At 36.0% G+C, this 27,992-nt stretch overlaps 2 protein-coding genes across 4 annotated transcripts in view; both read right to left on the reverse strand.

The window, feature by feature from the left end:
• Positions 1-4,809, reverse strand: part of LOC107552853 (alpha-actinin-2) — a 17,948-nt gene extending 13,139 nt beyond the window's left edge. For all 3 annotated transcript variants that reach the window (XR_001604905.1, XR_001604906.1, XM_016234868.1), the window contains exons 1-2: positions 4,457-4,809; positions 836-950 (exon numbers count right to left, since the gene is read on the reverse strand). Coding sequence is in view for 1 of the 3 variants with exons in the window: in XM_016234868.1 (XP_016090354.1) it covers positions 836-950; positions 4,457-4,585 (244 nt within the window). In the remaining 2 variants the exon portion in view is untranslated. The remainder of the gene's footprint in view (positions 1-835; positions 951-4,456) is intronic.
• Positions 4,810-7,205: 2,396 nt separating this feature from the next.
• Positions 7,206-20,276, reverse strand: LOC107553883 (prolyl 4-hydroxylase subunit alpha-1-like). The gene is made up of 15 exons (XM_016236222.1): positions 20,049-20,276; positions 17,645-17,721; positions 17,227-17,323; positions 16,963-17,114; positions 15,888-16,025; positions 15,180-15,419; positions 12,879-13,093; positions 12,611-12,787; positions 12,295-12,365; positions 9,705-9,804; positions 9,520-9,573; positions 8,466-8,531; positions 8,172-8,240; positions 7,984-8,080; positions 7,206-7,835 (listed from the first exon to the last, which is right to left on the reverse strand). Exons 2-15 carry the CDS (start codon positions 17,718-17,720, stop codon positions 7,765-7,767), a joined length of 1,623 nt encoding a protein of 540 aa, XP_016091708.1. The 5' UTR covers position 17,721; positions 20,049-20,276; the 3' UTR covers positions 7,206-7,764.
• Between the last annotated feature and the right edge of the window lie 7,716 nt (positions 20,277-27,992).

Below are 27,992 nucleotides of genomic sequence, written 5' to 3' on the forward strand. Positions count from 1 at the left end.
CTGTTTTGGTTCTGATTATCATGTTTATCGCGCTGAAATCATGCGTTTTAAACCATATTAGTTTAAACTTCTGATTTCTGGTTTTCTGAGTACACACAACCGAAGCACACGGACAGAAAGCGGCTGTCACAGCATGTAAGTACGAAACTAAGTTCTCATTCACACACAAGTTTACATTAAAAACACACGAGTCAGTTATGTCTGTGAAGGTAAACAGCTGGGAAATAAATTGCATGTTTATTTTAGATCTGTGCGGCAGCAGCAATATACAGTAAATAAATCAATAAATCCACTGCTGTCTTGTCTCCTCTGAGGCTGGGACTGTAAATAGTGTTCTGTGCTCGTCTGTGCAGCCAAAGACAGAACAATTAGCGTGTTTTGCTCGAACTTTCGCCATGGCATTAGAGCTGGTACACCGTTGTCGCTTGCGAAATCAAAATGACGGCGCCGTGGGTGGAAACTTACAGATTAAGGGGCGGTAATATTATAATGAGATCCCTTTGCCACGTCACCAAGGGAGCGGAATCAGACGCGCTTGTTTTTTCAGAAGCTTGCAGAAAAAGGCTAAACTAAGCGTTTGAGAGAGGCGGGGCATAGAGGACCTACAATAATGTACAGTATTTGAAAAATAATGTGTTTTTTGAACATTAAAGCATGTCAACATATTCTGTTACACCAAATACACAAAATATTGATCTTTAAAAAAGCATCATATGACCCCTTTAATCTTTTTCACGTTCCCCTGGTCGGTAGATGCACCGGGGACCTGATTATAGCACTTAAAACTGGGAAAGGTCAGATTTTCATTGATATGTCACCTTTAAAATTAATTTACCTGAGATGACTTCAAGCAACAGCATTAGTTTGAGGCCATTCCTGAAGTCTTCCTCTATGTTCTCAATCTGTGTCCCAGCTTTCCTCAGGTGAGAGTTGCACCAGGCCGTGAACGTCTGGGAAACAAGTACAATATACGTCAACATACAGTTCGCCAACCTTACATGGACACTCTATGTTTATGTCTTACCTGTCATGCACACTAACATGCAAATCCTCTTATACAAGTCCTACAATCATTGACATAGCATATGTATCCTACACTGAATACTCATCAAATGCAGAATCCTTGCACAAAACCACAGTGTTCAGTTACTAAACCAAATGTGTGACAGTAGACCAGATTTAATCTTAAAACTGTTAATTCCTAACAGGTTTGTTGTGATACAATGAATGCCTTTGACACCCCTTTCAGGTCAAAACCTCAATGCATGTGTGACTGCAGAGGACCGTGCCAACAAAAATGAATCTTAGCTGGTGGCTACGCCAAGAGAGGAGGTAGTAGGTAGTTCTTGCTCTTGTCCAAACTCCTGTACTTTATTTCTTCAATGATCTTTGAAAGACATTCTAATTAATCAGATCAGTCAACAAGACAATAGAATAGCACTGGCATTATAAAAAAACAACAACACACACTTGCACTGAACACATGAGCATCTACACTTGAGTTGAACACTGAGTTCATCCTCCAGAAATAACCTGCACTTAACTACACGTACAATAAACAACAAAGCTGGAAACTGCCAGCTGCTGTATAGCATCCTCTGCACCATCCTATGATTGCTCTCCAGAACCATTGTTAAAATATTTGGCACCTTAAATTCAGGAACATCTTCCCACACATCATCATCTAAATTCCAGAGTGAATAACATTTTGTCCCCTCAGGTTAATGCTATTAGATTATGTGAGCACCAACAGACACTAGTAAGTGTCATTTACTATTGAGCACAAAGGGTTAAGAGTAACTGCTTCAGGCCCTTTACAATACATTTAGAGCCACAGGTAAAAAAGCAAATTATAACTCCATATACTGGACTCTTTGCTGCCAGGGTCGAAAATTAACATTCATCAGGCACCAAAAGGAGTGAAAATTTATCAAATAAAATTAAATATAACAAAATAAGAGGAATAATACTAAAATGGTACTTCACATATTTGTGACAGGTGCAGTTTCATAAAGAGATGGAGACTGGCTAATCTCGAGTTACACAATGACCTGTGCTGCTTGCCACAAATATGTTAGTAGCTAGCTGCTACTGTATATATTCCCACTGTCACAGGGATATAGGATATATATATACACAAGTTTTCTCATTTAAAATGAACAAAAAGTTCATTTTGGATTCTGCATACTGCATTAGAATAACAGGCAAATCTAATCTAAATGACAAACGTAATGATCCAGTAATGCTGGGTACCGTTTCTTTGAACAAAATGTGGCTGTACTGCTAATATATCTGTATTAGGTTGCACTCTCAAATCCACCGCTACCCTTTGGCCATTTTTTAGACTCAATGGAGCGTCTTTTTAATCCCTCAAAGCAGGTTCAGTCATTGCTGGGCAGATGAAAGCTTTACTGTGGACTCCAGAGTGCATTCCTGCGAGGTAAGAGTGTAAATTTAGCTCTCTCCGCAGAGTCTGTTTCTGATAAGAGACCTGATGAAGTAGGCTCACACTGAGGATAGAGATATGAGTGAGAATGCAGTGTATATAATGTGTGTATTGCAATGCTGTGTTGTCTAATCGGACAGGAAAGAATTTCATTCATTCTGGAACACTTTAGGGTGTGTCTGCACAACATGCCTGCATGGGGCAATGGTCTAGTCGTGGCCTAATGGTTAGAGAGTCGGATTCCTAACCCAAAGGTTGCGCCTTCGAGTCTCATAGCGGCAGGGATTGTAGGTTGGGGGAGTGAATGTACAGCGCTCTCTCCCACCTTCAATACCACGACTGCGGTCCCTTGACCCTCAACTGCTCCCCGGGCGCCGCAGCATAAATGGCTGCCCACTGCTCCGGGTGTATGTTCACGGTGTGTGTGTGTTCACTGCTGTGTGTGTGTGCTCACTGCTGTGTGTGTGTGCACTTTGGATGGGTTAAATGCAGAACACTAATTCCTAGTATGGGTCACCATACTTGGCCACATGTCACGTCACTTAGAAGAATAAGAAAGAATGTTAGACATCACAGATCAACAAGCCAAGAAATATAAGTCTATGTTTAACATTTGAGCCATAGCTATTTACAAATATCTTTTAAGTTGCTGGTAAGAAAGGATCTGCTAAGTATAAATACAGTAAGTGAGGTTCAGTTTAAGGCCTAAATGAATTCTATTATCACCAAACTAGGCCTGAAGAACCAATCATGTTCTATTAAGCCAACCAGATTTAACAGAGGATCTATATGCAGACCACAGGTCCTGTAGATTAAGTGGAGACTAACTTCCTTCCTAAACTTTTTTTTTTTTTTTTTACTTAAATGGGGCTGCATTTTGTGAATAATATAGAAAGAAAAAAAAAGATCACCAAGGTCATGTAAAATTGTCTCAAATATATGTGGTCCGATATGCAAGTGTAATCACCAAACAGGTCAAATACTCATAAATTGACTAAATTAGTTCTGAAAGTGTTTAATCATGACAATCAATGTACATGTTTTACAGCTCAGAGTGAAACAAGTGTTGCAATTGTGCTACAGCAAGAGAAGGAATGAATCAGTTTAAGTGAAGTTGAGCCTGCAAGATGCATAAAGTTCACTTACGGGGTTCTAGTCTATAATAGGATTGAAGCTGTGGATTGTTTAGATATCCCTTTGTGATGACTCTGACCATTAAAACATTAAAATCTATCATACACCAAATGTAGAGTTTGATATGAAATCAGTTATAGTAGGCTACATGTCAGTAAAGCACCTGTCCAATGCAGTTCAGTATATATCTAAAAACACTATTATAGACTACTACACAATAAATAAAGGCGATGTTTATATATATATATATATATATATATATATATATATACACACACACAAGAATTCCCTGCCAAGGACACCGGATTAAGCTACTATAATGCCTTTTGGTGGGGGAGCTAAAATTAGCCCCTGCATCCATTCTAATCCCAAGGACGTCATCCTGTGTTGGAAGCATCTGTGGACAGTCCGCATTCCAACCGTATCAGCAACAGACACTCAGAGCCGCGCGCTGCTGCACTATTGTTAGTTCGGTACCCGCTGCATCCATCCTCAGCACGCGCTCCCGACAGCCGGAGCCAAACCAGACCCTTCCGTGACACTGACAGACCACAGAGCCCATAACGGGACGGGATTCCTTCGCAAACAACTGCTGAATCTAAGCTAAATGACAGTTTAAGATTGCTAAATAAATAAATAAATAAACGTAAGTATTTAAAACGAATTAATACTATTAAATAATTATATATAGTAAATAATTATATAATTATATGAAAATATATCTAAGAAAATATGAGAAAATACACATGAAAATAAATTAAAGTTTTAACATTTACATAAACTTACACTTCAAGTTAAATGATATTTCTAATTTAACTAATTATCTGTAAACCATTATATAATTTAATATTTGTGCGCAAATTAAACAATTCTTACCTTCCGTTGCTGCTTTTCCCATGCTGGATCCAGCAGTAAATCCCGATCCCATTCTTCATCCTGCATCATGTAATCCTCCGGTTCATATCCATTATCATACGGAACCGAAAGCTCGATCTGATTCATCATTTTCAAGCGTTATATTCTCCTATTTGATGGGTAAATTGTGATATTCGGCTTCTAAGCTTGAGTTTTTGGTGTAAGTGGACTCTTCGGTGACTCAGGTGTCTCTTTCCTTCGTGTTGGTTTCCAGTCTCGCGGCCGCAGTGCGCGAGCAGTGACAGCAATGAGAGGAGCGGCTGTCAATTAGTACTGATGGGTCACATGACCTCTTCTTCTTCCACCCGCGGGACCCACAACACTCACACTCGTTATTTTAACGTTAATGTAACAGACAAGCAAACTTCTCCATTACATTTAACAAATGCAGTCACACCTTAAAAGCTGCCTAAACTCACAATATTACATAACTCACACAGATAAATCTTTTCAAATTAAAGTAAATAAATCAGTAAAAAAAAAAAAAAAGCGAGCTTCACTGCATAATTTCATCACTGGTTCTTCCAGAATTGCTTCGATTTTTTTTATTGTGTTGTTAAAAAGTTAATTTTAGGTATAAATAATTTATGCTGTCATTTCAGAGATCAAAGTCACTTTAAATAGTGTTTATAAGGCAGGTTATGTAATAGGGCAGGCACTGGTAATAAACCTGGGGCAAGTTCAAGCTCAAACCTGTGTGCACCGTTTTGCTACGGTTTCCGGTTTGAACGACATGTTTCCTGGAAACGGTGTGCAACGGGGTTTGAGACGCGTTTTCTCTTGTTTGGTGGGTGTGTCAAACATGTCAGCCCAATCAGCAGCAACATGTATATAAACCAAGCAGTATTAAAGAGACAGCTGGCACAATGTAATTAACGTCAAAATAAATTCACAAGATCAAGTATATTGTTTGCACATGTTTATTTACATTAAAGGCAAAACAACTGAAATAATAAGGGCACAAGTATAGATCTGGAACTTCTTTAAGTCTGTCTAAATATCATTTAGTAATTGCAATGTATTCTGGTCCATATCCTTTCCTTAGGAAGGTGTGCTAAATACTGATTAATGTAACATAAAAATACTATACATATTTATATATTTTGCTATTGTATTGTGGAGTGACACTTTCATAAACTTTTCTATACCCCTCTGATTATATAATGGTAAATATTACAATATCATAGCACAACAACAGTGATCAGCAATAATGATAAGCCTAATACTCACAATAAAAATAATAAGGTCATATAGACTCAGTCTTGGAGGTAAGAAGTGGATTATCCTTCACCTGAAATGTTTGTCTTTTCATCCTGAAATGCGAGGCAAATGTTGGATCACAATAATTAGGAACTACAGTTTCCACAAATCCCTTCACTCGATTGGGATGTTCTTTTATTCTGGAGGGCAAGGGCAGTGACTGTAACATCGAGCATATTTTGCAGTATTAAACACGTATTTATACTGATTTCATCAGGCTCCAAAAATTCTTCAAAAAGAACACAAAGAATGGCCTTCTCAGCTGCCATAGTTGCGACTCTTGCGTCATCAGAACAGGGTGTTCAACGCACCACCGTTTCCGTTTAATAAACGTTTTGCACCGTTTTTGTCAGGGCTGAACGCAGCCCTGTTTTACCTTTTGATGTCCAGACCCAATGAGGTCTGCCTGGAAATAAAGAGCTACGCGTTGGTTTCCCATTCAACTCAATGGCAATTGCTTGAATGGTGTTGTGTAATATTCAGTTCCATTGAAAAACTGAATATTACACAACTTCAGCTTAGCAAAAGAGATTCAATATACAACCAGGCCAATGCAGAAATAGTTTTGCCTCTTTTCTCAACGGTTGAACAGGAAATTGGACTATACTATTGCAGTCATGGGGGGAGAGGGGGTCAAATAAAGCTTACTGTTACTTTAACAAACGTTTTGATGCTTAATTAGTGCATTACTTTAGTTTTTGTTAAATATGTAAGTTTGTTAATATTGTGGATATATTATTTTGAGGTTTGTTTTTATTATTAGGTTTAATTATTGAATGTAGTTATTTCTTAACTTCCTTTGTATATATTCCTTTATTATGCTAAGAGTTTGCCGTTTGAACAATGCACAAGAAAACTGGCTATATGTGTATTATATGATCCTGAATGGTACAGAAACGATTATTTACTTAAATTAGGGAAGAAGACAGGGGGGGGGGGGGGGGATAGGAGGGAGAATCAGCAGAAATCCAACTTGATTACACTACAGTCCACTAGGTGGTGCTATGCACACTGAATGCAAAAGAACGCAGGAGGGGTTTTATTGTACAAAAAGGTTCTCCACAAGATGATCCTTGTATTCTCAAATTTTGCTGGAGAACATGAATATGAGGTTTTACACAAACTTGTGGAGTTCATGCAGCTCAAGTGATGCTCATTAAAGCAAAGGGGCAAAATACCACATTTTTCATTCAACTTTTAACTTAAATTGTTATGCTGATAATACAATTTGCAATAGGAGATTCCTTATTCAGTCAGACATCCTTGTTACTGTATATACTGCTTGAAAATTAATCTCAGAATAACTTCAAGAATGGCCAGTCAACAGCATTTTTCTCCAGACCGTCTTGCATTGTGCTAAATGCGCTCACACATATCATGATTACTTATAAACTGAGGCAAACAAAAGACAACTGAAACTGAGAGCATAGAATTTATTTCTGTGGAAAACTATCACACGTCCATACGCACAAGTACAACAACAACAACAAAAAAAAAAAAAAAAGAGAACAAATACAAATGAAAGTTGTTCGCATTGGCCTCAGGAATGAAGAAAATACTCTTAGGTACTTTTGTAGGTGTTACAGGGATTCGTAAAACATATTTTTGTAACAGATCTTTTGGTCTTAAAAGGTCGGTCTTGCAGTTTGCTGTGTTCCTTGTAACACTTACACTAAGGTTTATGGAGTGTTCAGTGGTTTAAATGAAATACTTAAGTAACTTAAAGGTCTGTTGGAGTTTAAGACAAGACAGAAGTTAAAAATCAATTCTTAATAAATAAACTAAAATAAATCATTCGGTTGGATCTCTGCATATTCATGGTGCCTACATTCATGGTATGTGCTGCCCGAAAACCTCACAACATTTCTGAGTCAAATATTTGGGTAGAAGGGCACGTCAATAGAAGACTGCATAGACTGATGCACAGTTATTCACTCCTTGTTACAGACACTCATCCCATACTGACCAAAACTGACACTAAACAGGAAATAAAAGAAGAAAGGAATTTGTCATTCATTCTCTGACATTTCACAGGGTCGTCTGAATTCTTGACCTCGTTCGTGTATCCATTTGTTTGATACTGGAGGAAAAGAATAGAAGGAGAGAATAAAAGAAGTGAGAAAAGAAGTTTGTTACAGATGTTGTTGGCCAAGCATTTACTTTTGCATACTTGCTTCTCAACTGATTAAGGGAATGATACATAAATGCCATATTTACTACAGACTCACCCCATTTGTTGCCTACTAATACTGGACAGGCAGCATGTCTTGTGCTGTAGTCTCCTTCTCCACTGGCAAAAAGGTTATACCAGAACACTGCTGTACCCTGAAAGATAACAACCAAAGAGAGTGAATAGTAAAATTAATCAGCTAGTTTACAGATTATGAAAAGTAATTTATTGTTAGTGGTGATTCACCTTTTTAGGCCATACTGCTGCTCCAACATCTGGGAAGACTGTAGCACCGCCTGCTGACACATCACTCATCTGGAACATATCAAAAGTCATGATATTACAGCGCATGTATAATTTTGCATTACTTTACAATTTGTAGCAAGCATTTTAACAAGCATATTTATTTATGAAATCAGACATTTGATAGATCATGTTGAAGACCATAAAAAGATGAAAGTAATAGTATGTTATAGTAATAGTGTGTCTTGACATATAGTGTTATATCAAGTGTGTGCATGTGAAAAACAGGTCACTCACATAAAAGAGCCAAGTGGCAATTCTGTTTCCTGTTCCAAGTTCTTTAAAGGCATCTGGTTCATCTTTCTGTATGTATAAAAAAAAACACAGTGTGAATAACAAGAGACATATGCTTACACACTACTGTTCAAAAGTTTGGAGTCTGGAAGATTTCTTTTTAGCTTTTGAAAAAAAAAAGCTCATGCTCATCAAGGCTGCATTAATTTGATCAAAAACACAGCAAAAACTGTAATATTGTGAAAGATGGTTACAATTGAAAATAACTGTTTTCTGTTATGCAATTTAATGTAATGCAATGCAATTTATTCCTGTGATGGCAAAGCTGAATTTTCTGCAGTCGTCACATGATCCTTCAGAAATCATTCTAATATGCTGACTTCGTGCTCAAGAAACATTTCTTATGATTATCAGTGTTGAAAACAGTTGTGCTGCTTAATTTTTGTGGAAACTGTGATACATTTCTGTATACTTTGATGTAATGAATTTTTTTTTTTAAACAATTTTTTTTAATAGTAATCTTTTATAACATTATAAATGTCTTTACTGTTACATTTAATCAATTTAATGTAGTGCTGTCAAACGGTTAATTGCGATTAATCGCATCCAAAATAAAAGTTTTTGTTTACATAATATTTGTGTGTGTATTGTGATTATTTATTATGTATATATAAATACACACACATGCATGCATATATTTAAGAAAAATATGTCATGTTTATATTTTAAATATATTTATATATGATAAATATATGTAAATAATTTCGAAATATATATTGTATGTGTGTGCATTTATATATACATAATAAATGTGCACAGTACATACACATATATTATGTAAACGAAAACGTTTATTTTGGATGCGATTAATCGCGATTAATTGTTTGATTAATTGTTTGACAGCACAAGTTTAATGTGTCCTTGCGGAATAAAAAAAACGCATTGACGCCAAACCTTTTGGACAGTAGTGCATATAAACAATATAATAATGCTTTGCTAATTTAAAGGTCTGATATGTGTGTCTTTTTTTATCTGTGAAAGAAGGACAGGTACTCACTCTTCCAAAGTCAAAATGAGGTTCGTATTGACCGCCAACTCCATAATTTGCAACCTTGGATGAAAAATATTGATTATGACAACATTTCCAAAAAAGCAATATTGCAATGGGTGAATTATTGTTACGTGAATGTGCCATCAAGCTAAAAGCATCTTATTGGCTGATTACGTGAAAGCCTCTCTTACCTGCAGCTCTTCTGCTGTGTCCATTTCCAGGCCGGTTATATCCTCGATACGCTGGTTAATCTTTTCAATCGTAGAATGCTCATATCCAGACAGCCAAGCACTAGAATGAGGAAAATGAGTGCAAGTTGAAAAAAAGTGAAACAAATATATACAAAAGCAATTAATATGAATAAAATATAATTTTTCAAAAATTTTATTTTACCATTTTTTTCTTATGCTCTAAACAACGTAGTGACATGAAAAAATACTAAATTCACAAAGTTTTTTATTTCTGGTTCTCAGGAGGTTATATATAATAAACAGAACACATGCCACAACATGACCATGAATGATTTCCAGATGTTTTCACATCATGTTTGTGGTGAAAAGATTTCTAACGTGCTATAAAATGGATTAATTTATTTGATTTAGTTATGAATGTGAAAATGTCTGATTGTGGAAATGGACAGACAGGTGAAGCCGTGAAGAGTGGAAAATGGTATTAAAAACAGAGAAGACAGCAGTCGGCAAAATAAGTTCACTCTTTCGTCACACTGAATATCAGAGTAAAGGAAATCAGCAACAGTGAATTCATTCAGGAATAGGAATGAGTGTGACTGTGTGTGTGTGTGTGTGTGTGTGTGTGTGTGTGTGTGTGTGTGTGTGTGTGTGAGAGAGAGAGAGAGGCCCCTCAGCTACTGCAAATCAACTAAAACATTAAACTTAACCATGTTTTCTCACATGAAACTGTTATTTTCCCCAAAGTCATTGCTAACAGATACCTACAACACTGATTAAATAAAGTAATTAATTACATTTCATTCACATTATTCCTCAAAAGTTTGGGGTCAGTGAGATTAAAAATAAAAATAAAAATAAACGTTTTTCAACAGTAATATTGTGAAATATTATTACAATTTAAAACAAATGTTTTCTATTTTAATAGATTTTAAAAGGTAATTTATTCCTGTGATGACAAAGCTGAATTTCCAACAGTCATTACTCCAGTCTTCAGTGTCACATGATCGATCACAAATCATTCTAATATGCTGATTTGGTGATCAAGAATTTATTTGAAACAGAAATCTTTTGTAACATTATAAATATATTTACTGTCACTTTTGATCAATTTAATGTGTCCTTGCTGAATAAACGCTTTTTTTTTCTTTTTTCAAAAGACTCCTACTGACCCAAGCTTTTGAACGGTAGTGTATAGACAATTTATTTGTTCTCTTCACATGTCTTAAACTCAAAATCCAACACATTCATAGCTTTTGATGTGAAAGGAACCCTTGAGTATTCCAGCGACTCCACCCAGTCTGCCCATGCTGAGACGTGTGTTCTCAAACAGACACACTCATAATAACTAGGATAAGTTAAACCACTCTGGTGTGGGTGGAAATATCAGTGAGACAACAGAACTATGTATAGCTCTATTAAAAAAGATATTTTAGGTCACAGACTCCAGTGGCTTGTCATGCAGAAACTCAAGGCGCTGTGCTGTACGTGTGCATCCACAATTATTTATTTATCAATTCTCAAATATTTAAAATATTCAAAATATGAACGGGAGTGTAGGAGAAGAAAGACTCCAACATCTGTTGCCTGTGAAAGTGGGTCACCAAACCTTCTACGGCTAATTTACAGCCAAGTGAAGGTTGGATTTTTGGGCTTAATCCAGTATCCGAACACAGTATGAATTTAAGGGGGCTCTCTAGAGATGATTTGACCTTTGACCTTTGATCCCTTACCTCTTGGAGACTCTGTAATGGGCTGTGGTCAGTTTTCCCATAATGGGATCGTGCACAGTGGCTCGCTTTAGCTATTCACCATTACACAAAGCAAAGAGGAGAGAGAGAGAGAGAGAGAGAGAAAGAGAGAGAGAGAGAGAGCAAAGGTTGGAAGAGGAGCAAGAACACACAAAAACATGGACAAAGAAAGTGCAAATAAAAAGAATGAAGAGAAGAGAACAGGAGAGAGAAAGAGAAAGAGAGAGAGAGAGAGAGGTCACTTTAGTGTCATTTTCTGAACTGAAGCTATACATAGAACAGGGACAGAACTGTACACCAGCAGCGATGCAAAATTAAAAATAATTCTGACTCCTTAGTTATTAGCATAAATGTATACGAGTTACTAAATCCTAAACTTTCAAATTGTAATTTTGAATCACTCTGTCCCTGTTCAAGCCCTCTGCACAGACCACATGACAACTACTGCAAGAAAAAGTAACACAGTAGAGAATATCTTACTCTTTCTTTCTTTTATCCAGCACAATACGACAAAAAGGCAGCAAAGCAGGGTGGAAAACTCCAGTCACAAAAATTACAGTCACAGCTGCGTGTTAACATGATATGAAATATTTTAGAGTTTAGATTTCAGTATGATATTAAACAATACTTTTAAAGGAAATAACAAAATATAATTTTAATTATTTATAATTTTAAAAAAAATTTTTAGTTATCTAATGAAAATTAATAGATCAATTGTGATTTAGGATTTACTATTGTTTTACATTGTTTCTGCTAAGGAGTTCTCAGTTTCTACGGGTCGGATAGGGCACGACGGTTCATTTTGCTGGCGGCGTTCTAGACTCGCACAGTGATTGTCTTACCTCTTACTGATCCTGTACGGGGCGGTCTCAAGCACGCCCGTGGTGGGATTGGATATAGTAGCCCTACGGAGCTGAGGAGCCAGATAAGAATTACACACAGGCTCCTGTATACCATTTTCAACCCTCACTCATATTTACAAAAAACCTACAGTAGACCCTAAAACTCTAAACAGGATTTTACGCTGTTGAGGTTCACATATATAAGACACTGTCAGGAAAAATTATAATCCAAAAATGTATATTATATATTTATAATTTTTTGAAAATGTAATAAATAAAAAAACTAAAATTTATTTTTTTTAAAAACACAACTCACTCTAGGTTTTGCCATCTCCTTTACTGTCTTGATCTCACTGTCAGAGATGATGTCATGATAACGAACAATACGTGGGCGGTCCCATTCATCTTCTTGCTTCACTGGAGCCAAAAGCAACTGCGGGTTACGGTTGTTGTCAAAGTAACGGCAAAACAGTCGACTCTGTCTGCGGGGTGTCTGCGAGTAAAAAAAGCAAAAGAATAAATCTGAGAGAAAATTTAAAACATGCGAAAAGTAAAACAAATCATGTTTTAAAAGTTCTGCTCACCAGTTTGACTCCCTCTCCTCGGCACAGCATTTCATATTTCTTCCTCTCTGGCAGAGGGTCTTTGGACCGTTTCCTCTGAGCCTCACGTTTGTCCAGCACTTTCTTCTCTCTTTTTTTATCTTCCTGTTCCTTCTTCTCTGCCTCTGCCTTTCTCTGCTTCTCTAGCTGGAACTCAAAGTACTTTAGGTTCCCATTGGCCCTCTGGTGATTCGGGTCTGAGATTCACACACACACAAAGACAATTCCAAGTTAGAAAAAACATATTTTACTGCCATCAGTCATCATTTGCATGTCATGTAAGTTCATTGTTTCTACCATTGTCCTTATTAACCCATATCTGTCATTCTTATCATTTATTCATTATAATTTAAGTCCCTTTAAGGCAAGTTAGTTCAAACAACAGTCATCATCACCCCAGGCAAGGTTATTTTCTATGTAGGTAATAGGCACAGGTCCTATCTACTCAAATAAACTAAAAATCAAAAAGATATATACTAAAATTCTGGCCATTCCCTACAAGCCAATAATTATTACTTAACTAAACAAAAAAAACTAAAAAACATAAAAAATAAATTGTTAAATGCTACATTTTAAATGCTATAGACATCATAACATTATAATAATGTATCAAATGAAACGTTAATATTTATTTTTAAGATTTTCTAAAGATTACATTTGCCCAGTGCTGTTATTGTTAACTATAACTAAAACTAAAAATATAAAAAATTATTTTCATTAAATAAATATGAAATAAAATAAATATTACATGAAAAACTAAAAAAAGGAAAATTAGAAATGCTGCCTTGGCAACTAACTGAAATAAAAAACTTTAAAGGGGTCATATGACGCAATTTAAATTTTTCCTTTCTCTTTGGAGTGTTACAAGCTCTTGGTGCATAAAGAAGATCTGTAAAGTTGCAAAGACTAAACTCTCAAATCCAAAGAGATATTCTTTATAAAAATTAAGAGTCAACCACACCCTCCTAAAACGGCTCGTTCTAACACGCCCCCACATGTCTACGTCACGATGTGGGAAGATTTGTATAACGCCACCCAAATGTTCACGCAAAGAAAGAAGGCGTAACTTTGATTCTCGCTGTAGTATTGTTGCTGACACCATGTCGAGATGCTGTGTGTTTCGTTATGAAAGCGAAACTACTTTGTTTGGCCTTCCAAAAGAGGACACGACTAGAAATCAGTAGTTAAGTTGTATTTACAACACTGTTCCAGAACAGTTCAGCCCAAATATTCAGATGTGTGCAGCGCATTTTATGGAGGATGAGGACTGTTTCTTGTGCGAGTAGCCTACAATGCCAGTGTCTGTTTCTATAAAGTGGGGCAGTTTCAACTTTGCAAGGACAGTCTGGTGCTTCTGACTCACAGCCTGTAAGTACGTTTTCATATTTAAAGAATTTGCCACAGACGATTCAAATGCGAGTTTTGAGCAGTGTAGAGTAGCACTTGTTGTTTGTCGTTTCGCCGATCACAAATGCAGACATGGTTTTAAGTTTACGCAGCGCGATGCAATGCAACGCGTCAAAAGACAGTACAAGTCACTATAATCCGTGATTATGTCCCCACTGGATGCAACAAATGCCTCGTTTATAATGAGTTTTAATGTTTTTGTCTCGTCACTCCGGCCGGGACACAGTATCACAGTATGGTAAGGGGCATAACATTTCCGTCAAACGCTTGAGGTATTTGGCCAATCACAACGCACTGGATAGCTGGCCAATCAGAGCACACATCGCTTTTCAGACCGATGAGCTTTGTAAAAATCGATGGGTTTCAGAAAGGCGGGGCATAGAGGAGAAACAATAATGTACAGTATGTGGAAAATAATGTGTTTTTTGAACCTTAAACCGCATAAACAACAATTACATGCATTACACCAAATACACAAAATAATGTTCTTTTTAGCAACGTCATATGACCCCTTTAAGTACAAAAATTTCTAAAATGAAAATTAATTTAAAAAAAACTAATATATAATAAAATAACTAAAGCACATAACAAAAATACTAAAACTAAAATCTTAATAAAAACAGAAAAATTGTGGAATAATCTTCTTTACGTGGATTGTGCATCGCACGGCTCTGCAGCGAGGATGAATCTAATGTTTTGAGGTGTATGTGTGGGCTGTCAGTCAACACACCAGTGTGGATATTCACTGTACTTCGGAATTACAGCTACTGTGTCTTACAAGTATGTCCAAAATAAGAAGTTTAACCAGAAACTAAATTTTTAACCAAAAAAAGTTACGTAATGCAGCTTTAAATGATTAGTTAGATGTTTTTTTACCCAGTTTCAGCATCCTCTTGGTGAGCTCGAGGGCTCGCTCTAGTTCCCCCTGCTGGTAGATGGCATAATTGAGGTAGTCCATGACTGAGACCTTGTCTATGGTGGATTCTTCCCCTTCATCCAGCTGTGTGAGGGCCTGAGCCATCCAGAGCTCTGTGTGATAATAATCTGCCTCAGAGTAAGCAATCTTTCCCAGCTCAAAGCAGTCTGCCACTGTCATCCGGCTCTTGTGCACAACACCTGAGGTCACACCAGTGAGGAGACATAAAAACAAATAGTCAAATAGTCTGACTTTCGTTGTTCTAACTTTCATGAAACTAATATGATTACGATGCTATTTTTTAGATGTCTATTTCACTGTTGTCCCAAAGGACCGCCTTCTCAGCTGTCAATCAACCATTATGCTACAATGAGGGTTACTTTTCTAAATAACCATCTGTGGTGTGGACACGCATTTGAAACACACATTACTTCCAGGTGAGGGCTAAACATCGAGATAGATTGTAATAACTGGCGTTTTCATTTTTTATTATCACTCTATCCCATGGGAACATTACAAAGATTTTCAAAGAGATATATACGCAACTTATCACAGACACAGCATGATGCTTCTCATAGGGTTCACACAGACTGTGGTAACGCAATGTACTTGATAAAGATATGCACGGTCTGGAATGCATAAACACACAGACATGTACAATTGCTCACCAGGCAGGTCTCCATTAGAGATGGTGTTGGCAGACAGCTGGTATGTGTCCTGTAATCTAAGCAAAGCTTTGGCTGCTCCTGTCTGGTCCTCGTCTGTTGGGAAAAACTGTCTCTGGGCAGTCAGATTGGAGATAAACCCTACAAAAGAGAACAAACAGAGAAGAGAGGCTTGACCTTGAGGATTACAAGATTACAACAGATTAAGAGGTTTATAACACATACAGAGACATTTAAGCAATTAATGCAATTACTAATAGCAGTGGGCTGTATGACTAAAATTATAAATCACTGTGACAGTACACTACCATTCAAAGGTTTGGGGTCAGTAAGAAATTAATATTTTTATTCAGCAAGGACACATTCAATTAATCAAAAGTGACAGTAAAGACATTTATAATGTTATAAAAAATTTAAAATAAATGCTGTTCTTTTGAAGTTTATTAATCAAAGTATATTGTAAAAATATCACAAAAATATTAAGCAGCACAACTGTGATAAGAATAATTTTTTTCTTAAGCTCTGAATCTGCATATTAAAATGGCTTCTGAAAAAGCATGTGTCGATGAAGACTGGAGTAACGGCTTCTGAAAATTCAGCTTTTCCATCACAGGAATAAATTACATTTTAAAATATATTCAAATGAAAAACAGTTCATTTTAATTTGCAATAATACTGCAATATTACTGTTTTCACTGTATATTTGATCAAATAAATGCAGCCTCGGACTTCTTGCAAAACATTAAACAAAAATCGTACCAACCAACAAAAATTTTAAGTGTAGTGTATGTCATAGAACATTGTTATTTCTGCTAAAAATTCAACCTGAAAATGTTATATTGATATTTCCTAGCCATGTGGAAAGGGACAATTGATGGATACAAAACAAATGCAACAGTCATTATTTAGGAAATGAACAATAAGTCAGATCAGCACATGAATAGCTTAACATTATGTAACACTTGAGACAGTAACTATATAAACACGTGTTATATATAACTAAATATCTTTTTAAAGAGATGTATAATGTCATTCTGCCCATCACTAATTACTATGTCAGACTTTGAATGTCACTAACCATTGGCGGTGTCTTTCAGCACCAGGCTCTCCAGATCAGCCCACTCACTGTTGAGTCGTTTCATCAGCTTAAAGGCATTGACCGGGTGCCCCAGGAATCCCTCAGGGTCCTGCGTGGCTGTGATTGTCAGTGAGTCCAGCTTGTCTGCCCACCTGTTGCAGGAAAAGAAGCAGAATATTCACCAGCTGTCTAGTTATTTGTGAGGCAAAAGACAATCTCAACTCCCCAAGCAGACAGACATGTTGAACATGTGCGTTTACTCACTCTTTGACCTGCTCTAGTCTATTCTCCTCTTGTCTGATGTATTCTTTTAGTGATGTCACCAGGCCCTTCTCTGTGTACAGTAGGTCTGTCATCTGACCTACAAGTCAAAAAGTGAAACTTCACAAATCTGAAACTCCTCAGACTTCCTCTAATCTACTAAACAAAGGTTGTCAGAAGACTAAATACTGTACAAAGCTTCAATGACAAATTTAACCCTGTCAGATGTGAACACAAAGGGGGTCTGAATACTTTCCGTACCCACTGTATATATATATCTTACAAAAAAACATAGATGCTACCTTTGAATGACCCCTTGGTCACAAGCACTTCCTGCACTTTCCTGCGTATGATTGGCAGGATGTATAGCCTAATAAGGAATGGATACAGTACGGAACAAAACAATGGAAGATCAACTCACCTATAGAAGCGAAGAAGTCACTGTGGGCATACAGGGAATGGAAGAGGAAACTCAACAGGAACCAACACAAAGCCATCCTGAGAGAAACAGAGAGTGTCATATGGGATACATCTAACACAATGCAATGCATCTTCCTGATGATGTCGTAAAAATTTATTTTTTCTGCCTTTTGAGGCGTTAACACAATCAGATACGACAGCCAACTCTCAGGGCAAGGAAAATGCATTACTGAACCAACTAACACACTGAAAATACATTGAAAAATTTGGTTTTGGTTGCCAAACCCCCAGCGCACACCCATTTGGATACACATGACCACAGAGTGGTCACTGCTGGATCAGAATTTCGGCACAAAGGTGGAATCCAGAGGGCAAACAAAGAGCACTACACCAGGCCTGTGGGAAAATCCCTTTTGTGTGCTTAAGCCAGCGTCAGCATGTATAAACAAGATGTCACGTTTATTTGTTGAAAACGACAACTACGGCAACCAGGGGAAAGCCTCGGGGCAAAGAGAATGCCTCATTAGACAAATATCCTGATTAAACTTACACACACTGAGAGATCCACACAAAGCTGTTACGCACAAAATCATAAGCACCAGTATTATCAGTATTGTTGTATTATCAGTTACAAATGTTGCATCTAAAATGCATATCGGAGTGTATGTAATCTTTTGCAGATGTGTCATGGTATGCAAAAAGCAGCTGACACATGAAATATGCAGAAGTAATGCCCTTAAGGGACCTGCTCTTCTGTGCTTGCTCATGTGCTCTGCAGAAGGAACCTGTCTGAACCAGCAGGCATCTTGCATGAACTACTGGTACTACCACATGTCAGAATAAGATGAAGGGTATAAGATCATCATGAAGGATACAACGTAACATGTGAACTTGCATGCCTCAACATAGAGAACTGGCTTTATCATAAAGATCTACATAGAAATTAAAATCTTAAATCAAATAATTGATGTTCAAAGGTAACATCTAGCATTAGAACACCGTCAACTTTCTTTACTATTCAAAGACATCAAGGGAAATCAAGTCAGAACTAATTCCCAGAATAATCTCCTCTAAACCTCATAAACCTAAATCTAAAAAAAAAATCTTAAACCTAATCTAAAGAAAAATCTTGATTTTCAATACTGTATTGCAATTACAACTTTTCAGATTTTTTTTACTTTCACCTAGTCAAAATTCAATAAATTTTTTGAGAATATTGCTGATAATTGATAATTGTGTTCTTGTTGCTCAGTGGTAGAGCATTGTGTTAGCAGCGCAAAAGGTCATGGATTCAATTCCCAGGAAACACACATACTGGTAAAAAAATGTATAGCCTGAATGCACTGTAAGTCGCTTTGGATAAAAGCATCTACTAAATGCAGAAATTATTATTATTATTTCATTATTGCTTCATGTGTCCCTTAATATCACTTTCTATGCTACTATCACTATCCTGATAATCTTTTGTATCCTTTTAACCAAAAGCCAGGTTGAAACAAGTATTAGTAGTGTGTTTGATGAATTGTCATAATCAATATCATCACAATATCAAAATGAGTTCACAATAATTGTCAGTCCTCAAGCAATGGCTAACTTAAGTTTTTCATTCCCATCCTTTTAGGCACCCTGTTACAGTTTTGCACATGCTTGTCTAGCATGTCTTCTTATAGAAATATTTACTTAGATTACAGCACTAGTAAATTAATTTCTTACAAAATACATACAGTAATTCAAAAGGTCCTGCATAATTACTGGAAAGACACTAGTGGAGTGCGTGAGCTGGTGAGGGTCCAGTATGGAAGCCGGCCGCAGTTCATTGGGTGCTGAGCCACAGAACTGCCACGTCTTCGCCCCGCCCCGTCGAAAACTCGAGAAGAACCGGACTGCAAACTCTTCAAAAAGTTCACAGACAACAGATGCGAAAGGAAAAGATCTGTGCAGCAGGACAGATGGGACTTTATAAAACACGGAATACTCTACTCACTGCAGCAGTGGGTCTGTCCATGAAACGTGCTTGAAGCAGAGAAACACTAACATATTTGTAACATTATTTCGCAACATACAATGCTGCAAATAATGTAATGTTCGTTTGCCTGGACCACATACTTATTCTTCATAAGAGAAAAAAAACTTGAAGAGTTTGTCATATATGAAAAACAAAACCCGAAGTCTGACATCTATTCGCTTAATGAGCTTGAAACTAATTTTTCCTAAAGATTCAATCATTGACCAATTAAACTGTTTATTATTGTTACTGTTTATTATTAGTTATGTTTGTATTGTTGGTATTATGTATCACATTACATTTGCTCTACCGATGAAAAAAAACATTGCAACAATAAATATTTGAACAATAAACCAAACGAAATTTCCTGAGAGAAGTTGGAAAGTAAATATCCTCGTACCTTTCAGGCTGTCACCGCACGCAGAGAAACAGTGAATCGACCCAGATGTTGCTCTAGTGATGCTGATGAGATGAGATGAGGAGCTCAGCATGGATGGAGAACTCTTCTGTGTTTACGATGCTTGTGGTGTGCAGCTGGGCTTTATCCGAGAGGCTGCACCACTCTTCTTCTCGCCTTCTGGCGGTGGGGATTCCGCTGAGCTACGTGCAGAGTCTCACACACTCTCCCAAACTAATGGAACCAGATGGAATTGAACTGCGCATGCGCGTAGTACAGTTCCTACATCTCATTCCATAAGGGCCATCCTTCTGATGTGGTACTTGATACAGCTGGGGGTGTTCATTTGTTCTACAGTTTGGATACATACTTAGCAGTTTGTACTGACATTGTATATAATACAATATATATTTTTTTAATTGTAGAATCCATTATGCATCCTTCATTAAAGAAATAGTTTACCCAAAAATGTTATGGATAGAGAAGCTTGTGGATTACTTACATTACTTGTGAATTATTGTGGTGTTTTTATATCTCATTCTGACAGCACCCATTCACTGCAGAGGATCAAGTGAGCAATGATGTAATGCCAAATTTCTCCCAATCTACATCTTGGATGGCCTGAGGGTGAGTACATTTTCAGAAAATGTCCATTTTGGGGTAAACTAATCCTTAAAAACCATGCCATTATGTGTCAAGGCTGAATATTTTATGCACTTATTTCACTTTTAGATATTACTCTTTTTATCTTTTGTATTTCATAGCTCTGTTGCATAATGAATATGCACTGAAAAATACGGGAAGTCATTGTTTTATTTGTATTTTTTTTACTTCCAGATTAATTTTTTTTCTGTGCAAAAAAGGAGTGGATGTTTCTTTCTCTCTTTCTTCTCTAATGCTCTGTCTTTCTCTGTTGCTTCCTCTCATTTTGATTTATAACAAACAACTGTCTGAGATTTATTTTGGGTTAAATAAAGTAGCAGCTGCTATTTATCTTTAAAGTTACTCCTGCTGATTTCAATTCTGAATCTGAATGAAACCTTTGCTTTCCAAATTAACTCTGAGCTATAAAAGAAGCAAATGTTTGTCACAAAGCCTGAAGAATGTCTGTACTCTTTCTGTTTGTTCGTGAAACCATACCACAATAGAGACACAATGGCATGCATTTGTGTTATAATGAGTTTATTGCGCTCAGTGTATAATTGATGTAAAAATATTGAGCATTTCCAAATAATTTAAAGGAAATGTTCTGTATTATTTGAAATGCTCATTTACAAAATAAAAATGTTTAATGTTTTAGCACAATCCTTTGAGAGTTGTCTTCAGTGTTTTTTTCAATTCATTTTTTTTTTTAATCAATTATGATTTCTTGTAATACTCCTGTCATCGCAACACTAGCCAAACATCTGGCTCTATACTAAAATGAATTTGGCACGCTCCTGTGAGACTGATTCCCAACTTTTTCTTTATCCCAGTCCTCAGTGTAAATCATTAAGGTCAAACACTGCAGACTGCAGCTGTGTATGTTCTGTGCTGTTTTTGTTTATCTACTGATTCAAACTTGTTTTTTTACTAACTTTATTGCCTTTCTGTCAATAGATCGCTCTCCTATATTGGAAGAAGCTTATAAACCAAACATTTATATCATTACAAACCTAAACTAGGCACAAATACATTTTGTCACCTTTAGTCCCTCATCCTAAAAGAAAAAAAAAGCATTTACTGTTTTGTACCTGTTTAAACCGTGAAATCCCATCAAAAACAATTACTTTTTTGCCCCCCCCCCCAATCCCCCATCCTACTTGAATGTTCATCTTACTAGTTTTGAGCAAATATGAAAAATGAGCATGAAGAGGATTCCTCCTTTTTATGTCACTATATTTTCCTTCAATATTTCTCAGAGACGTATGTCATCCAGTGAGGTGAGGCGCTGACCAAACAGCAGTTCCTCATAGTCAGAGAGTTGCTGAAGAAACCCAGCATTTGGGGCAGTGCAAGCACGTCTTTCCTTCAGCCAACGAAAAGCATGTAGCAAAGACCAACGGCGATGCTCCATCAGGAATCCCAACGTCAGCACTGAGCTACGACTCCGGCCGAGGCTGCAGTGCACCAACACCCGGCCGCCTGGTGCCCCCGGTGCCCCCCGCAAAGCCTCAGCAATGAACCCAGAAGCTTCTGGAAGGGCCTGCCGAAGATCCTGCTGTGCGTCATCACTTAGCCATAGCCGAAGATAGCGTAAAACACTCGGGAAGGCATCTGAGAGTTCAGCTGTGGCATTGACCACATGCGTGATGTGGAGGTTTTTGATGATACGGTAGTCATGTGCCTGCGAGGCAGAGCCCTGGTACAGCGCCCCCTCCAGGATTTCAGAGGGATAGATGGTGAGGGAGCGACGCTCTGACTCCAGTAGGACCATGCGAGGGGTGCACAGAAAGGGATAGAGAAAGTGAAAAGCAGAATAGCCCCCCTGGAGGATTACAGGGTCCATTCCCAGAGCACTCAGCTGGAAGAAACAGTGCTGGAGAGTAGGAGAGTCAGCGCGTGCCTCCTGACTGCCAACTAGAGCACAAAGCCTCATATACAGTACATCCATAGTTATACATTATTATTTTTATATATTTATCATAATATTTGTACTTTATTGTATTTTTATTATATTATTTTATAAGTATACATTATTTGAACATATTATTTTCATTGTTGTAAATAATGCAAAGTTATTATTATTATTAAGTCTAATAAAACTGCCCTATTAACATAATAATAATAAAGATAAATAAAATAATTAATATAAATAGTTAGGTAATGTATTACAATAACTTTTTGTTTATATTATTATTATTATTACCTTTTTATTTAATATAATTAATTATATTTATAAATAATGCATTTATATTGATTTTTATATACAGTATATATCTATATATACAGTGGTGTGAAAAGGTTTTTTGCATATTTGTCACACTTAAAAGATTCAGATCATCAAACTAATTTTAATATTACACAAAGATAGTGCAAGTAAATGCAAAATGCAGTTTTTAAATGATGATTTATTTTATTAAGGGAAAAAAGCTGTCCAAACCTGCCTGGCCCTACGTGAAAAAGTAATTGCCCCCTAAATCTAATAACTGGTTGTGCCACGCTTTGCAGCAACAACTGCAATCAAGTGTTTGCGATAACTGGCAATGAGTCTTTCACATCGCTGTGGAGGAATTATGGCCCACTCTTCTTTGCAGAATTGTTTTCATTCATTTCATTCAGGTTTTCGAGCATGAATGGACTGTTTAAGCATCTCAATCGGATTTAAGTCTGCTCTCTCTCTCTCTCTCTTCTATGGGCCCAAAGGTAAGATAGAGAATGCAACCATCCTGATACACACACTCAAACCAGCACCATGCAAAATACACACTGCCTACAGCATTTCTCTGCTCCGATACATCCAAAATCTACCAAAAAAAGACAGGAATGTATGTAGATTTTTACATCCTTGTGGTTGTTAAATCGTTCTCTGCATGTCACTGTGTAAAAAACAACTGCTTTTTAGTTTTTTCCTTTCCATTCTATTCTCTCCCTCCCTCTTTGTCAGGTCCTTATTTCAGCGGGTTGCCGGGGTAATGCGGGACAGTGAAGTGCTCTACATGAGCAGGGGGTGAGCTGGCCATGACAGGTCAGAGTGTCACACGGAGACACTTGTGAATGAAAGTCAAATAACAAAATGCATATATATTTTTTATATAATACAAATAGTTTATTTATCTAAACAAACCAAACCTTTCTCTGGGCAAAATATTCTTTAATACACTACTAGTCAAAATTTTGAATAATTATGAATTTTTAAATGTTTTTTAAAGACGTTTTGCTCTCCAGCGCTGCATTTATTTGATCAAAAATGCAATGACAACAGAAATATAAAATTGTAAAATATAATTACAAATTGCTTTCTATTTTAATATATTTTAAAATGTAAATTATTCCTGTGCAAAGTTACATTTTCAGCAGCCATTACTCCAGTCTTCGGTGTCACATGATCCTTCAGAAATCATTCTAATATGCTGATTTGGTGCCCAAGAAGCAGTTCTGATTATTATCAATGTTGAAAACAGTTGTGTTTTCTTTTCTCTTTTTTTTCCCTTTTTTGTGGAAATCGTGATACAATACCATTCAAAAGTTTGGGCTAAGTAAGCTTAGAAAAAAAAGAAAAATAATGAATTCAAGAAGGATGCATTAAATTGATCAAATGTGGCAATAAAGACATTTATAATGTCACAAAAGATTTCTATCTCAAAAAATGCTGTTCTTTTGAATTTTCTATTCATCAAAGAATGTTTCACGGTTTCCACAAAAATATTAAGCAGCAGGAAACAGTTCTCAGCATTGATAATAATGAGAGCCATTATTAATATTTAAACACCAACAATAATTGATAATAATTGAGCACTAAATCAGAATATTAGAATGATTTCTGAAGGATCAAAAAGTCCTGAAAATTCAACTTTGCCATCACAGGAATAAACGACGTTTTATCTCATACAGGGAAAAACATTTTCTAGAATATTTGGAATGACATAAGGGTGAGTAAATAATGACTTGGGGGGGAAAGTCTTTTCAATTATTGACCCACTATCACCGTGCCATTCCACAGTACTATGATGTCACCATATTGGTATGTTCTCACTGATATTTGACCTGATTAATAAGTACTATGGGTTGCCATGGTAATGTTGCATTGACTGTCTGTTCCATGATTCTCAGCCACCTGTCACGGATATAATGTGCTTGTTTGCCCTCAGTACATTTCTCCATTTATTCTGTGGATCCAGCTGCTAGCCACAAAACTACTTTCTTGTGTGCACGCACATATTCAGACAGAAATGTTTGTCGTATTATTAGTAATTAATCATGGACCTAATGGATGTTTTATTTACACTGTTGTAATGCATTCATTTTATCATAGGTCAAACTGGAAGCCATATTAACTTTCAAGCATAACATAAAAGGATCCCTATTCTTTGAATGACCTAAAACGACCGTAGTTGCATCCTGTGATGGTTAAGGTGAGTCACTCAAGTTTAGTCACTCTTAGTATATGAAGGTAGGACGCCACATCCAAATTCAGTTCGTCACATCCTGTCTGCTTTTATTGACCTTTATAGTCGTGTCATGTCTTGGTTTTGGACAATTTATTCAGTAAATAAATAGAAATAACTAGTCAAAACTAATGGTAAAATTATGTTTTGTCATAATGTGTACTAGAACAAATTGTGTTGAATATATGATTTGTATACATTCATTTTAATTATTCTATTACTATTATTAACTACATTTATAATGTCACAAAAGATTTCTATCTCAAAAAATGCTGTTCTTTTGAATTTTCTATTCATCAAAGAATGTTTCACGGTTTCCACAAAAATATTAAGCAGCAGGAAACAGTTCTCAGCATTGATAATAATGAGAGCCATTATTAATATTTAAACACCAACAATAATTGATAATAATTGAGCACTAAATCAGAATATTAGAATGATTTCTGAAGGATCAAAAAGTCCTGAAAATTCAACTTTGCCATCACAGGAATAAACGACGTTTTATCTCATACAGGGAAAAACATTTTCTAGAATATTTGGAATGACATAAGGGTGAGTAAATAATGACTTGGGGGGGAAAGTCTTTTCAATTATTGACCCACTATCACCGTGCCATTCCACAGTACTATGATGTCACCATATTGGTATGTTCTCACTGATATTTGACCTGATTAATAAGTACTATGGGTTGCCATGGTAATGTTGCATTGACTGTCTGTTCCATGATTCTCAGCCACCTGTCACGGATATAATGTGCTTGTTTGCCCTCAGTACATTTCTCCATTTATTCTGTGGATCCAGCTGCTAGCCACAAAAATACTTTCTTGTGTGCACGCACATATTCAGACAGAAATGTTTGTCATATTATTAGTAATTAATCATGGACCTAATGGATGTTTTATTTACACTGTTGTAATGCATTCATTTTATCATAGGTCAAACTGGAAGCCATATTAACTTTCAAGCATAACATAAAAGGATCCCTATTCTTTGAATGACCTAAAACGACCGTAAGTTGCATCCTGTGATGGTTAAGGTGAGTCACTCAAGTTTAGTCACTCTTAGTATATGAAGGTAGGACGCCACATCCAAATTCAGTTCGTCACATCCTGTCTGCTTTTATTGACATTTATAGTCGTGTCATGTCTTGGTTTTGGACAATTTATTCAGTAAATAAATAGAAATAACTAGTCAAAACTAATGGTAAAATTATGTTTTGTCATAATGTGTACTAGAACAAATTGTGTTGAATATATGATTTGTATACATTCATTTTTATTATTCTATTACTATTATTAACAATGAACTTTTCCACGACATTCTAATTTATTGAGATGGACCTGTAGTTAACTAAAACTAAAACCATTAAAGTTTTTGTTACTTGGAAAAAAAAAGTTAACTGAAATAAATTTTAAAAAATTATTTCAGCTAATTGCCAAAGCAATATTTATCATTTTTAATTTATTTAAAAATGATGTATAAAATCACTAAAACTGAAATAAAAAAAATTAAAATTAAAATGACAAACACAACAAAATTACTAAAATTTTAACAAAATGAAAATGGAAAATATAAAAATAAAAACTGATTTAAAATATTAATAGAAACTATAGCAGTATCTGAATGATACTATAAATAAAATCTCAATAAAATAAGACTGGTTTTAAAGTATCTAATTGAATTCAGTTGAAAAGATGAGATTTTTTAAGGCAAAGCTTAAACAAATATACAAAATTCTGTCATTCACTCATAAAGAAATTTTGCAGTATGTTTAAGCTGCTGTTTTACACAATGAAAATGAAAGGGAAGCTCTAATATGGTAAAAAAAAAATGCATATAAATGGTCCATACAACTTCTACATGCTTCTACATTCTACATAACAACTTCTGCTACATTCTATGTTTTCTAAAGTCACACAGTAGATTTCTATCAGCCAAGTTGCTATTCAGTGGAAAATGTCCCATTCAAACATGAGATATCAAAGTGTATTATGTCAGGATTAATGAGTAAAGAGTCATTTGCATATATATCATATGATCAGTGTTAAGTATATCTCAGTGTGTACATAGATTGTTTCTAGGGCGTAAAGCACAAGCCTGGGCAGCTCTCTGATGAATCATTAGGTTCGTTGCATGTGACTAGGACTATAAACCGGTGGAGTCGTTTTACTGTTTGTGTTTGAATGTTATGGCTGGCTATGTGTTTAAGATGCAAACAGAATGTCAGAAGTTGACAAATGGAAGATTTGAGGTTAAAATGTATGTCTACAGTGAGGTCAAAGACTGAGAATACTAGTGAAATATATATAATGTTTCATCATTCATTTTAAAATCTTAAACCTTTGTTTATTTCCAGGTTTTTCTATGCAATCTCACAGTCTGCATTGGCTCTACTGTATATATATAAGGGAAAGAGCAGATTTGTGTGACAGTTCAACAGTTCTCAAAAGTTCACCCTTTTTTTGGTTGTTTTTTTGCAGTTCACTTTTATTCAGTATAAAAAATATTCAGTGTATTTCAATGTGCCCTTACGAAAAATATGTTTATTCAAGTGTGCTATTAGTATACTTCTTTTAAACTAAAACTAGGAAAGTATACTTTCAGTCTACTTTTTATGTACTTCTCAGAAATATACTTAAAATGACATTTAAGTATTGCTTGACTTATACTTAGAAAAAGTCTAAATATATTTGAGCTATACTTATGCTCCGAGAATCCGAAGAAATCCGAGAAACACAAGTGAAGAAGAAACCGAAACAACAGATGATTCCACATGTATTCCTTGACTTATACTTAGAAAAAGTCTAAATATATTTGAGCTATACTTGTGCTCCGAGAATCCGAAGAAATCCGAGAAACA

This window comes from Sinocyclocheilus grahami, unplaced genomic scaffold (assembly GCF_001515645.1).
Source record: "Sinocyclocheilus grahami isolate Dianchi unplaced genomic scaffold, SAMN03320097.WGS_v1.1 scaffold18.1, whole genome shotgun sequence".
Taxonomy (NCBI): domain Eukaryota; kingdom Metazoa; phylum Chordata; class Actinopteri; order Cypriniformes; family Cyprinidae; genus Sinocyclocheilus; species Sinocyclocheilus grahami.